The following is a 15,435-nucleotide window of genomic DNA, read 5'->3' as shown; positions in this document are numbered from 1 at the left end:
ACAGTTTGGTCAATAAATTGAATTGTACGAGATAAACGATTTGAAATCGTTCATTTCCCTCTAACTGAGCTGGGAGGAACAACAACCGTAACCGATAAAGGTGAGTTTAGCTATCAGTTTTGATGTGAGCGAATATCCCGTATGGAAAAGACGGAGAGGGCTGCAATAAAAACGTTGTCTAGAACCAGTCTGATGCAGTAAATTTTAAGCCCGCCTGTACGCGATGGATGAGAACTAGTCAGTAGATCTCGCAAAACAGGGGTATTACAAAAGGTTTTATAATTACTTATAGCTAGCGTTCTTTCGTGTAGTGGATCGTGAATGATTTCAGTTAACACTGAGAAAATATTGAGGCTACTTCAGGGCGAGAAGCAAATAGCATGAGAAAAACAACGCCCTGCAATTGTCGCACGCACTTACGGACTAAGCTTGTCCACGTGGCGATTTCTGGGAAATATCGGTTAACATAAAGTAATGTAACCGTTTTCATTTCTAAGCAATAAAGCAAAAACATAAGGAACTCTCAGCCCATGCGAAGCTTGCTAAGGGCGTGGAATTACAGTAAGCTTTATTTTGTTTCTGTGGGCTGGAGAGTGGTAGTTTTAAAATAATCGATTAGCCCGATTCGTTCATTGAGATGTTACAGGGGCGCCTGAAAGATTATGACGTACGGAAAATGTCTTTTTTTTCTTCAGTCAAAAATGTTTCAGTTAGCACTGTTCCTGCAGAAGACTTCAATAATAAACGCTGAATTCACTTCTTCATCGAATTTCAATATCAGACAGGATTCTCACCCTGGATCAGGACAATCCAAAGTACCTCGTGCTTTCGTCGTTGCATGCTTTAGCGGTCTATCCAAACGTACTTTACACGGCTGTCTTAGTCTCTTTACTATTGTAAATGGAAATATTACATTTTGCTTGACAGTAAATATGTTGCTATGTGATTTAATTCGGCTTATCAGAAATTTACCAAAATAATTATTGGACTCAAAACCAATATCACCACCCTCCAGAAATTGTGATTTGCCAGTTCGTCAGTAGTAGGTTTCATTTCAAACAAACAATTTATTGCTCGCTAAACCTGGTCTGTTAGAAAAACTTCAGCGATCGTCTTTCATTTCGTGACTTGTATTGGGTAAGCAATTGGCGCTATGTCAGGGCCATTTCAATATTCAAAACGTTTCGTCTGTTTAAGAGAAAGTACTTTCTCGAAACGTCACTTTCGTTGACATTAACTGTTCTTTTCATTTACTTAGTGTTTTGAAACAGTCACGTTATGTATCATTGATTATTCGACTCAAAACCAATTTCACCACCATCCAAAAATTGTGATTTCGTTCATTTCTGTCTAACTGAGCTGGAAGGAACAACAACCGTAACCGATAAAGGTGAGTTTAGCTATCAGTTTTGATGTGAGCGAATATCCCGTATGGAAAAGACGACAGGGCATAAAAACGTTGTCTAGAACCAGTCTGATGCAGTAAACTTTAAGCCCGCCTGTACGCGATGGACGAGAACTAGTCAGTAGATCTCGCAAAACAGGGGTATTACAAAAGGTTTCAAAATTACTTATAGCTAGCGTTCTTTCGTGTAGTGGATCGTGAATGATTTCAGTTAACACTGAGAAAATATTGAGGCTACTTCAGGGCGAGAAGCAAATAGCATGAGAAAAACAACGCCCTGCAATTGTCGCACGCACGGACTAAGCTTGTCCACGTGGCAATTTCTGGGACATATCGGTTAACATAAAGTAATGTAACCGTTTTAGTTTCTTAGCATTAGGCTAAAACATAAGGACCTCTCAGCCCATGCAAAGCTTGCTAAGGGCGTGGAATTACAGTAAGCTTTAATTTGTTTCTGTTGGTTGGAGAGTGGTAGTTTTAAAATAATCGATTAACCTGATTTGTTCATTGAGATGTTACAGAGGCGCGTGAAAGGTAATAACGTACGCAAAATGTCTTTTTTTTTCTTTGGTCAAAAATGTTTCCGATAGCGCCGTTCCTGCAAATGATGCGGAAAGGAGGCGAAAGACTAAGAGGGATTCCTCGGATTTTGGCGGCTTCACCAAACTATACATGTTGGGATTATTTAAAGGGTTTATAAAGTACAATACAGACGCTTTTAGGTTCGTACAATAATATTCTATACCTTTTTCCAAAAATTATTTCCCTCCAGATCCATCAAAATGTTACATTTCACGGCTGCGTTGATTTTGCTGATCTGCGCTGTGCTTCCGTACGGTAAGTTTATTGCCCCCGCAGGGTTTTGGCCCAGAGGCCAAAACCCGAGGAGGCATCATTATGGTCCGCGCGTATATAGAGTATATATTTTAAGTTGTTAAAAAAAAATTTAAAGAAAGGAAAAAAAAAAAAAAAAAAAAAAAAAAAAAGAAAAAAAAAAAAATAAAAAAAAAAAAAAAAAAAAAAAAAAAAAAACAAGCGACGAAGGGAAGGTTGGGTTGAGTACCGTCGAATATACAACGATTTCCTGTATTCTATTAGCTGTATTTTCTATGGCATGGTATAAATGGTATTACCAGACAAAATCTCGACTTGGCCAAAGTGCGACCGCAAGTAGTATCGGTAGGTGTGATAAAATGCCCGCAAGTAGTATCGGTAGGTGTGATAAAATTGCCTGTGCGGTGATTGGTCAATGATGACGCAAGTAAACGATGATTGGATGACGATGACAACCCAAAGCGTGAGCACGTGCACAGATGACAACAAGTAAACAAACGAAGCTTGTAAAGGTTAATTGCAGTTGGGCCAGAATTTTGAAAAAGATAATTTGAGGTTTTATTCATTTTATTCATTTCACAATGTCTAAAGGCCGAAAGCAATGCAATTGTTGAAAAGACTTCGCGATAATTAACTAAGTAACTCGCAGAGAAGTAAGAAAATCCACATTTTTTTTTACATCTGAGTGGCCGAAGAAGAAATATGTCTAACATACAACACGTACAAACATATCAAGCCATATCTTCAAATTTGTCTGCGATTTACGATAAGCAAGCCTTAGTCCAAAACTGCGATTTACCAAGCGCAAACTACTTGAACGGAGAAAAGCCTTGATCAGTCTATCTCCGGACAAGATTTACAAGAAATTTAAAAAAAGATCTCGAGAAATTGTTTAAGACTCGCGGCAAGCGAAACCGAAAACAAGAAGCGAGCGACTTTTAGAAAGTCAAGCGTTTTCATTGTCAAAGGTGAGAAATTCTTTCCGTATCCTTTCCTTTTAAAAAGTTGATCGTTGTCATGAAGCGTGATTTACGATAAGAAAGCCTTTGTCCAACTGACCGTGATTTACCAGGCACAAACTACTTGAATGGAGAAAACTTCAAAAGTCTTGATCGGTCCACTTCCGGACGAAATTTTAATTTTACAAGATGATATGCGGCATCAAGAAAAGAAATTCAAAAGAGATCTCGAGATGCATTGTGATTATTTAAAACTCGCGGCAGGCGTTTGCTTTGACAGAGGTAAGAAATTCTTTCGACATCCTTTTCTTTCTAAAGATTGATCATTCTCATGTCCTTCTTCATGCTCGGGCTCTCAGCCCATATATTTATAAAACAATTGGGCCGGCTCAAATGGTAACTTTAAAACGTTGTGCTGTTTCTAAAGTTTATCCTCGCTGAGATCAAGACTTTACCACAGTGAAGTGAGTTCGATTCGAGCCCGCAAAGCGGCCCATTCAAAGCGACGAAGTCGCGAAAAACGAGCCACGCAAGTCGCGATAGGTCGACCGTCCCGGCGTGTTAAATTAATAAAGACGACGGACTTTTTCTAAAGTCTAGCTTGAGTCTAGCTGAGATCCCCCACCACAGCAAAACATGACAAAATGATGTCAAGATGCTGTTGCGTTCTTGTAATTAAATGATTTACCGTATCATAATTAATAATCACCCAAAATAGAAAATTAATTTCCAATCAAATGTCTGAATTGTAGAAAAGGATGAACACCAAAAAAAAAAAAAAAAAAAAAAAACCGATAAACATCGTCGAAACTTCGGGGGCAACCTAGTGTCAGCTATTTCTAGTTTTATTATATAAACTGCAGTGACATAGCGAGTGGTGGCAAATCGAGAATCAAAGGCTCTATGAGCAAAGTCGTGAATGTGGTATTATAAACTGATAGCCCAGAATTAGGCAAAATTAATAATTTTAAATGTCTGCTGACAAATGACAATTTTTGTAATTGTCTATGAAATCTGTTAAACGTACGTGATAGTTGAAACATGTTTAAAATTCTAGCTGGTAAGTGATAAATAACCCCATATTCTAACTGAAAACTAACCATCCAGTAGCCCATCCAGTAGTCCAGCTAAGAAGTGAAGATTATTTCAGAGCCTAAAATAATTAATGCTGAGAGAGACACGTATAGTGGTAACAAGATATGAGGTACCTTAAGATGCTGCGAAGCTGGTAATGGAGCTAGGGAATTTTTTTAAAGAAGCCGGGTTTTTTTTTTTACCAAATTTCACATTTGCTAAAGGGTTCTTTAATTAATAACCAGGTAACTCAGCCATTTTATACAGGACAGTGGTATTATTCGACATGCATTTTTCTCTGTTAAAGAATGACACTGACGGAAGGCAACTAATAAAAGAAACTAACAGATGCCTCATACATGTGACTTCTAAGATTTAAAATTGGCAGGAAACAGTAAAGTCAACATAATTTATTATCAATTAAGAGGCCTGATACATGTAACAATTGAAAACTGCTGCTTATTTCCTTTCCTGGTATCTTAACTTGTAACCAAAAAGTTTACTTTACCCCTTTACATGCCTCGAAAATCAACAATGCATTTTAATCGGCCTTATTAATTCATTTTTAAATAATCTCTATACATTGCCAGCCATCCTGCATAGATTTGGTGGCCATGTTGGATTAAAGGATCTGAACCTTAAAGCTTGTTTATCTTTTACTCTTTGTTTTCAGCAGTCCATAACAATAACTTCCAAATATTTTATTTTTCAAGCTGTACAGTCTGCTAAAAGTCAATTTATAGAGAAAAGTATTCACTGTTTGTGAAATGAGAGTAAATTTGAAATAAAATTCTTTTTCTGAAAGTCTAACTGCTGATCATGTGTTTCATACAAGTTACTACAGGATGTTCATTCCAGCCCACACCTCTTGACAGCCTAGCCTCATGCAGAGTGATGTGCTGTATTGCAGGATATTGTTTTGGTGAATCTGTAAATTAATTCAAAATTCTATGTGCCTTGTTAAAATAAATCTGTAGGACAACACGTATAAAAATCGGTCCGCGATGCGTACGAGTGGGGGCTTGATAATTTCAAATTTGATTCTTCTTTTTTGTGAATTCATTTAGTACATTCAATTACTTTAAGGCTGCTATTTATTGCGGCAAATAATCTTTGCGATTTTTAGCAAATCGCCAAATTTAGTAGCCACAGTAATTTCTACTCGCGAAATTTACCCTGTTTTGCAGTTTAAGCAAGATCAAAAAACAAGATCAATGAGCTCTTCGAGCCACGACTGAATTTTTTGCCAAGTTTAAAAGTTTAGTTTTCATTCCTTGAAAATTTATGAGCAGCAGGTGATTGAAACATTGATAGCGGAATGTCTATTACATTGATATAAGATATTTTCACCATATTTTGTAAGTATGTTAGAGTGGCGCACTCGGGTAGGCATCTGACTGGTAAACGATAGGTCGCGAGGGGTCCCGAGTTCGAACCCCAGAGGAGACAATTGTTTTTTCCTTTTTTTTTCTTTTTTAACCAGTAGCACTAAAATGGTTTGTTTATTATATCGCTCCGTAGGTATGCATTGAAGAATAATTTACATATATCAGAACATATAGCAGTATAGACAGATTCAAGTACAAATGTATTAAATTGTGCTGATTCATCTGAAAAGCTCTTCCTTTTGTTCCGAACAAGCAGTCACGCACTCGATTTTAGCCAACGCTCTGGTTTCTAGATAGATCCATCGTTAATGAAGCTTATGTAAAACCCGATTTAGTTTTCGAATATTCCTACATGTACGACGCTAGCTCGACATATACGAAAGAGATCGATCATTACATCGCTTTTCGTAAGCGTGAAAGCTCCTCTTGAATTGATGTGCAACCTGCACAGACTTCCAGCCAAACGAAATGTTGGCTACTATGACTTCGTGAGCTGCTGTAATGACGAGCAACTACAGGAACAGCTGAAATCAAAGAAACCACACGAAACGACACGCCAAAATCCAATCTGGTCTACTCGACACGCACCGCCGACCTCATCCCCAGGCTCTCTCGCAGAAGACCACGTGACGCAAGCAAACCCACGCACAAATAAATAAAAAATAAATAAATAAATAAATAAATAAATCCCTCAGTCGATGCCAATGTGGAGGCTTTGCCCCCACAACAAACCATCTAAGTGTAAGCAATTTGTCATAAATCAGCATGGTATGCAACCAGGTTCCTTTTCGGCTGAGATAACTGCATGCATTTATTGGGGGGGGGGGGGGGAAGGGGGAGGCATGAGACATGTACATAAATCAACCTTAAGGTTACTATTGTTATATTAATGATTTTTGAGTTAAATATGTATTGGTCAAATTTCAAGTACCTCCCTGGTACCCTCTTCCGACCCTAACGGAACACACACTTAAACATGGTCGAGTTGAAAAAATCATTAACAAATGGATACTGGTAACTTTGTTAGTTTTGTTCTTTCAGGCAATGCAATTCATATCTGCGTACTTTCAAAATAAGCTATTGATCGGCGTGTAAGCACCTTGCTCCCTTGGCCATCGTTTCCGTTGCAATATTGTGTGTAAATGTGGATTCGAGCACTGGTCTCGCTAGAAAAATTCCTTCCATAAAGAAAAAATATTCGTGTTCTCCTGATGTACATCCACAAACTTCCATTACATCTCGCGAAACCATCCCTTCCTCCACGTTCATCCGCCATTTTGAACTTAATTTAAACTTAATATAAAATTGCCAGGTTACCAAATTTAATTGACTACCATCTCCAGCAGACCGCTAAAAGTCGTTCATTGCATTCACGACTTAAAAATGGTATCACACGTGTGGATAAAAATGATATGCACACGTGTGATATCATTTTTGACCAATCAGCTCGCAGTTTGCCGTGTTTCAATGCTCAATAAGCCAAATTTTATCGATATTAAGTCGAAACATTTTCGGATCTTCCTCGGTAAACTTCGGTAATCTTCGGAAAACTTCGGATCTTTTCGGAAAAGTTCGAAAAATGTTCGGAATCATTCGTACAACCTTCGTAAATCTTCGGAAAATGGTCAGAAATCTTTGGAAAATCGTCAAAAACATCGTAATTATGATATATGAAATTTATCTTCTCGTGTTCAAAACCGATATCTCAGCTATCGATTTAAACACTCGAAGATAAATTTGATATTTCCGCACAACCATGTATTATCCTCTATGTCTCCTTATACGAAGGTATGTACATCTAATGTTATAAGTTTCAGCGATGCCTTGGACTTTTCAGTTAAACACCAAATGACACAAATATGCATGAGCACAATTAAAAGGTTCCTCAGAGCGGAGGTTTTAACTGTCAAATCATGGAAAAAGGCTGTTTTCTTGAAAGTAACGAGTGAAGGGTTGTACCTTTTTTTCAAAGAAAACCCCAATGTTCCAATACACTTCCCACATGGAGACAAATTGCTCACAATAACATGTTTGCGCGAAACATTCGCCATCTTGTTTTATCTCGCGCGAAAACCACGCACGTCAAAACGCCTTAGTTTGACCCAGTCGACTCTGTCATGTGAATACAGAACGAACTTCATTCTGGAACGAGTTTCGTTTCGGAATGAAAATCACTCCGGAATCATGTTAACAGGCCCTTAGAAGCACAGCGGTTATGTGACCCAGTAATAAGTTGTCAAAAGTACAGTTCTAATACTATGATGATGTGTTTGTTGGATAGGGAAACCATGTCTACCTGGAAAAGAGACAGATGATCCTCAAGGCCGTTGTTGTGTTTTTCCATTCGTGTATAGGGGAGTGTCTTACGATCGCTGCACCTGGATCAATAATAATAAGTTGTGGTGTTCGCTTGATGCCGTCTACGCTGGACAATGGGCTAACTGCGGTGAGCTCTGCTCTATATTTATTACCTTAAAGTTACTATTGTTAGCGGCTACTAATTTTAGCGAGTTGGGCAAAAATCGCTAAATTAAGCAGCCGCTGAAAAATAGTAACCTTAACCCTATTCAAACCGGGGGGGGGGGGGGGGGGGGGGCTTTTGAGGCCCGCGCTGACTTTGAACTTTTAAAACTTTTTTAAGATTTAACCAAACGCTGCCAAACTTTTTGAGTTTTCCTAAAATTTATCTGGCAACAATTTGGTAGGGGTGGATGATGTGTCAGGAACTTGACATCACCATGGCAACGGCATTTTGACAGGCACGTTTTTCCAAATTTGTAATTTTGCGTGTTTCTGTTAATAAAAATCAACTTAAATGAAATCATTTTTACATTTTTACGGATTTAAAGCACATTTTTATTTATTTTGAGTACTTTGCAGTGATTTTGGGTGGTTTTTTGGCATTTCTGAAATAACCTTAACCCTATTCAAACCGAGGGTGGGGGGGGGGGGGCTTTTGAGGCCCGCGCTGACTTTGAACTTTTAAAACTTTTTTAAGATTTAACCAAACGCTGCCAAACTTTTTGAGTTTTCCAAAAATTTATCTGGTTACAATTTGGTAGGGCTAAATGATGTGTCAGGAACTTGAAATCACCATGGCAACGGCATTTTGACAGGCATGTTTTCCCAAATTTGTAATTTTGCGTGTTTCTTTTAATAAAAATCAACTTAAATGGAATTATTTTTACATTTTTACGGATTTAAAGCACATTTTTATTTATTTTGAGTACTTTGCAGTGATTTTGGGTGGTTTTTTGGCATTTTGGAAAAATTTTGAAATCCAAGATGGCGGATCCAAGATGGCGGCTGTTTTGACATCATGATGTAATTGTCACGTGATGTGACGTCACTATCCCACGTGACATATATCAAAAGAAAGAGTTTCGGACATACAATACATCCGAAGCCCCCCCCCCCCCCCGGTCTGAGAAGGTCCAAATAAGCCCGGTCTGAATAGGGTTAAGGTATTCCTTTCCAAAACATGCGCCATCTTGTTTTGATCTTGCGCGAAAACCACGCACGTGAAAACGCCTACGGCAAGAGCCTCTCTTGCCTACGGTTGAGCCGATCGACGCTGTCACTGTATCTGTTTACATGATACCGAGACGAAATTCAAGTCATTCCGGAATGAGTCCATTCCGGCTTTCATTCCGGAATGAAATTTTCGTTCTGACATGACTTTTCATTCTGGTAGCGTGTGAACACAAAACGAATTTAGTTCCGAGATGAAACTGCATCTCATGAAACCGCATACGGAGGCCACAGTTTGAACTCAGAGCGAAAAAACGTAAAAGCATTTACTGTTTAGCCCAAAGAAGCAGCCCTATGGCCAAATTGCTCACAATTAAACAAGTTTGCGCCAAACATGCGCCATCTTGTTTTTATCTCGCGCGAAAACCACGCACGTCAAAACGCCTTAGGTTGAGCCGGTCGACTCTGTCATGTGAATGTAGAACGAACTTCATTCTGGAAGGAGTTTCGTTCCGGAATGAAAATCACCCCGGAATCATGTAAACAGGCCCTTAGAAGCACAGCGGTTATGTGACCCAGTAATAAGGTGTCAAAAGTACAGTTCTAATACTATGATGATGTGTTTGTTGGATAGGGAAATGTCCACCTGGAAAGAATACAGATGATCCTCAAGGCCGTTGTTGTGTTTTTCCATTCTCGTATGGAAGCTATTTTTACTATTCCTGCACCAAGACTAATCATAATAAGTTTTGGTGTTCGCTTGATTATCGGTACGCTGGACAATGGGCTAACTGTGGTGAGCTCTGCTCTATTTTTAATATTCTTTTCTTCTAAAAAGTGAGATAAAAGTACTTTTTACTGAGAACACAGGCAACCCAAGCTAAGACTCGATTTATTAGGGTTTGTATGGGAATGAAACAATATTTTTTACAATATATAAATTTGAAAGTTTTATGGATAAAATTGACTTACACTGTTGCTGTGTCGTGTTCTTTCTTGTTAGCCAGCGCCTCGAGCCAATTTAGAGTGATTTGGACGAGTAATTGCTTTGTGAAGTTTTGAACACGTGTGCCTTATTAAATACATCCCCAAGGCTGGAAACTATTTTCGACAGCATCTCATTCGAAGCGAAATATCGTTCGTGAAATTGGTCAAATCGCTACGTAATTTCCACCACCGTAATATCCGGTAATTTCTCTTTCCTATCGTTGTCCCTTTAATTTGGTTCCGAGTGCTGTAGTGAAGCGTAGAAAATTCCTCCAAAGTGCGATTTTTGCTTTTCTTGTTATGCGCGGCCCATCAAATCACACACAAAATGGGACCAGGGCGACAAAATCGACCGCAGTGGTGGAAGGGCATGGAGGTATTGTCACTCTCCAAAATACGCAGTGGGACCCGCAGATTTTTATTTCAGGTAGAAAATCGACCTCTCCGCGCTCTCTCTCTCCTGCTCTCTGAGCAATCATGAAAGTGAACCATCGTGATCGCTCATGTGATCTTAACGTCGTCTGGCACCTCTTTAAAGTTGACTTTTGATAATTATAACCAGTCACGCAATGTTTGATTCCAAATTTAAACTTGCTTTTTAATCAGGGGTTTGTGCTTAAATGCAACGGACGGTAACAAAGAACCTTTTACACCGTCGAAATTGCGCAATTTACAGGACTGCGCATTTTACAAATTGATGTTGCGCATTTTGCAAGATACTTCGTTGCACAGTTTAAAAAAGATTGTGTTGTGTTGCGCTGAGCTACGCAGTTTAAAACAAGCCAGAGTAAACGAAAAAGAGCTGCGCCTTTTCTTACATAAAAAGGGTTAAAAAGAGAGAGCGAGTTTTCTTACGACTGCGAAATTTCGTTACGTGTGATACAAAATCAATACACCAATGTAATGAAAATTTGGCCTAAATACAATGGTGGCCAATGGTTAGCGCGCTCGACTCCGAGTCGAACGGCCCGGGTTCGAGTCCTTGCCGGGGCGCTGCGTTGTGTTCTTGGGCAAGACACTACTCTCACAGTGCCTCTCACAGTGCTTCTCTCCACCCAGGTGTATAAATGGATACCGGCGAATTTACTGTTGGGGGGTAAATCCCTGTGATGGACTGGCATCCCAACCAGGGGGGAGTAGCAATACTCTCAGTCGCTTAATGCTACGGCTGTATGGGCCACTTGGCTCGGACACAGACTTTACCTTTCATATTTCAATCTATCTTTATAGAATTTCTTCATCATGGCAACACTTAAGTTTCAAAACATCAGAACAAAATGTTCTCACTACATCTAAATCGGCACCTTAGTTCCTCGTGGATTCAGCGAACGCTGTTACTTTGAACTGAAATACAGTATTAGATGACATAGAAAGTAGGATGATTCGAGCTCCTTTTTTATGAAACCTCCACTTCGATGACAAACGTTTTAATACAAAAAATGGTTTTTCGTGCATTCACAGCAGATCAGGCTTGCAAGGACAGGGACGAGGCCGCGTGCCAATATTGGTCAAGTAACTGCAGCTTGAGCAGTCATCTGAGAGAAATTTGCAAAAAGACCTGTAACCAGTGTTAATCAAGACAAGGTAAGATCTGTTAAAAAGATAACAAACCCCGGGTAGGGGGGGGGGGGGGTACTACCTTACATACGCTTTATGGGTATGTGCCGCGCGATGGGGTCCCATTTTTAAGGGATGACGTCATCGCTTATTGCCATCGCACGACGGGTTTTTTTATTTGTTTTCTGTCGCAATCGAACAGAAATCAAGTTTATCTTAACAAGAAATCGCCGCGTAGAACACAAAAGCAAAATACTCCCGTGCAGTTAGAATGGAACACTACAATGTATAAACGAAAGAGATTTATTATAAATGATGAGATCTATTAGATTTAGCAGACAGAAATTTCTAATTCTTATAATATGAAGAATTGAAGGGCTGTGAGCAAGAGACCGTTTGACCTTTCTTTAAAAGCTTGCTCGCGCGTATAGTGTGTCTTTCATCAGATGTCACACTATAATATAACGTAATCTCAACATAAGACAACATAGGGAAATCTAAAAAAAAGTTATAAATATAAAATAAAATATAACTGTTCAATTGAGCAAATCTACAAAGAACATGTATTAATTGCTTCCTTTGCCTCTGAATATATAAGTACTGTATTTATTTAAATTCAATCAGATCCTAACTATGCTATATACAATCACTAACATTACTTCTTATGTTTGAAAAATGTAAGCTGCAGTTGGAAAACAGTCTTTGTCACGTACAAGGTGTCAGCTACTTTTATTTACGATACGTTTTTGACAAATTTACTCAAAACTATGTAAGACCTCTTGTGAAACGTCATCGCTTCTGCATGCATTGCGTGCCATTTATTGACTTTCTGGCCTTTTAGTTTGAGATGGGGTTGCTAAATAAGGAAAAGGTACGCCAAATTAATATCTTTCTGCTTAACAAAATCAGTTTTTTTTGAAATGTGCGAAAAAAAATAGCAGCTGCTGTTGTATTGTAAAGGAATTTAAAAATAAAAACGTCCTCTTCACTTCGCTTCTGAGATGGGGTATATAATTTAAATCTTTAGCCTAAGATGGGGTAACAAATTTGGGTTTCTAGACCTCAGCGGAGCATCCCACGCAAACTTTTCCAAGTGTCCCCCCCCCCCCCCCCCCTTCCTTGGTGATTTTCACACTGATTCCTCGGTTTCCAGTGAAAAGCAGATAATAACCGTAGTAGTCTCTTCTCTGCCACAGCACATACACCTTATTCCAAAAACATCAAAGACCTATTTTCCTTCTAGCGCGACATTCAACTGTATACGTTTGCTCTGCAAGTTTTCCGCAGTTGCCTTGGGGAAAACTATTGAATAAAACGGAAATATTGGCAAAACCATTTCTAATGTTTTTGTAGTTAGTTTCCAGCTCATATACCAATAGCGAAACCTGGCAAATGAAACGTACCTGTCAAAATATAGTGAATAAAAACTTAATAAGTACCGTGTGATGAATCCAATTGAGCTTATTAGTAGCGCACAACCTGACCCTAACCTAAAGTGGCAATTCTACGAAGCAAAGCTTTCACCAGTGAAACAAATACTCAACGACAAAACACCATCCTATGTTTCTAGTATGCTAAGTTTTAGAAAGTTCTCTCGGTCACTACGTTCCCGTGGCCAAGAACTGCTAACTGAGCCCATGGCTAAACTCAAGACCTACGGAGACTGGGCGTTCAGCATTGCTGCGCCAAGGCTGTGGAACAACTTGCCACTGAGCTTCCGAAAATCGGCATCAGAAGACATTTTTAAGAAGAACCTAAAAACTTATCTTTTTAAAGAAGCCTATGATATCTAAAATTTTATTTCTTATACACGTTTACTTTAAGTCCAGTTAAATAATCATGATATTTTTAGTTTTTAAATTTTTAACTTTTATAACTTCATTCTGTGCATGTATAGATATTTTAGCTCAATAGATTAATTTAGTTAGCTATTTTATATTTTATTTTTATATTTTAGCATAGTGATTGTAAAGCGCTATGAAAGATTAGCTAAATAGCGCTATAGAAATGATTATGATGATGATGATTATTATTATTATTATTAAGTTTATATTTCTACTTTCATTTAGTTGCTAGTCTCTTTCGCAGCAGTTATTTGAAACTAAAACTTTGTGTTTTTGTCCTCGCTCGGTTTCGTTCCCACACGCCCCATTACATCAGCATTTGAATTACTTTTCATTTCTTTCAGGTCAGATGCACTTCAAAACCACTGGATGAAGTAACACACAAGATTCATACATATGGATCATGTCAATTAAAATAAAAATGTTGTCTTAGAAAAATAAATAAATAAATAAATAAATAAATAATGTACGAATAAATAAATAAATAAATAAATAAATAAATAACCTATCAACTTGCGTCTTAAATAGACTGAACATTTGGAGTTGGAGGGCACGTGGGGATGGGGTTCTTGGTCCATTTAGGGATCTTTTGTTCCCCCAAGCAAAGGAATGCATGTGGTGTCCCGGGTATGCCTGCCTGTATTTGTCGTGTTTGTCTTGCAAAAAAAAATAAATAAATAAAGCGCGAGTCAATAGCAAAACACACACTACTTTCTACTCGAATGCTCCGCTTGGAGGTTTTGGTTCGTACCATAAAATCACGCATGTCATGAACTGAATCGTAAATCGTTGTCATTAAAATTTCAAATAATAAGTAAATCTCGCGAAATGTTTCTCACTCGCTTGCACCTTTGTGACCAGGGGCCCGTTTCTCGAAGGTCCCGAAAAGCCATAGCAAAATCTCAAACCTTATAATTAAAGAGCTGTTTAATTCCATGATATTTTTCATATGAACAGAGGTTTCCTTCATACAAAGTTTCAGGCCTATATACTTCTCTGTTTTTAAAACACAGATAAAGAGCTACGGGCCCGTTTAGTTTTCGGGGCTTTCGAGAAACGGGCCCCAGATCTGATACTTTGCACAAGTTGTTGCCATGCCAGGGCCTTGGAAATAACATTCACGATTAATAAGAGCCACGTTGATATGAATTGATATGAGCAAGTACATGAATTGGTTTTATTCAGTGAGAATTCCCGTTTACTTAAATATTCATGGTTGGACTCGAACAGTCCCTTTTAGGGTTCGTACACTTTTTTAGGCCAAAAGTTCAAGGACTTTTCAAGGACTCTCCAGGACCCTTGAAAATTTCAAGGACTTTTTTCATGAAATTTACCTCAAACCAAGCAAAATGTTTGTGCTAAAACCTACCTTTTCGGTAAACTTCAAAGCCTTAAAAGCATTGACATTTTTTCAATCACGTTCAAAAAAAAAATCAAGGACTCTCAAGGACCGAAAACCAATTTCAAGTACTTTGACGGCCTTGAAGTCGAACTCCTGAAATTCAAGGGTTTTCAAGGGTTTTCAAGATGCGTACGAACCCTGCCCTTTACATCTTGGTCTGAAACCGTCTGGTCATTAAGCCGGGTTTACAGGAGCAATTTTTTATGTGACAACTTTTATTTGCTTGAGTGGATGAGACAAATTGGTCAATTTTATGTGACAAATATATATGTTCACAAACTGGCGAGTTAGCTGAATTAGTTGAATTAGCTGAATTAGCTGAGTTAGTTGAATGAATACAGTCAACTCTCTCTAAGACGGACACCTTCGGGACCGGCCGCAGCTGTCCGTCTTAGAGAGGTGTCCACTCTGTAGAGAGTCGAGGAAACATGACACCGGTAATTCTGAGATAATAAAAGCTAAACCTTTGCACAATGCAACAAACCTTTGCTAACTGCAACAAGACTTAAATAAT

The 15,435-nt window shown here is 38.5% G+C and overlaps 1 protein-coding gene across 3 annotated transcripts in view; it reads left to right on the top strand.

The window, feature by feature from the left end:
* The first annotated feature begins 82 nt into the window (after positions 1–82).
* LOC144642705 (epididymal sperm-binding protein 1-like) overlaps positions 83–15,435 on the top strand; it is a 211,799-nt gene continuing 196,446 nt past the window's right edge. The window contains exons 1-3 of one of the 3 annotated variants that reach the window (XM_078501747.1): positions 83–100; positions 2,178–2,242; positions 7,942–8,106. In XM_078501747.1, the coding sequence (XP_078357873.1) occupies positions 2,188–2,242; positions 7,942–8,106 (220 nt within the window). In that variant the 5' untranslated portion in view covers positions 83–100; positions 2,178–2,187. Of the gene's footprint in view, positions 101–1,218; positions 1,391–2,177; positions 2,243–7,941; positions 8,107–15,435 lie in introns of those variants that run through there. The other 2 variants (XM_078501748.1, XM_078501746.1) reach the window with 2 other exon arrangements.

This window comes from Oculina patagonica, chromosome 2, assembly GCF_052425735.1.
Source record: "Oculina patagonica isolate OP01 chromosome 2, crgOcupat, whole genome shotgun sequence".
Lineage (NCBI taxonomy): Eukaryota > Metazoa > Cnidaria > Anthozoa > Scleractinia > Oculinidae > Oculina > Oculina patagonica.
Note: the sequence above shows the minus strand (reverse complement) of the source record. Positions and strands in the feature narration are given on the sequence as shown.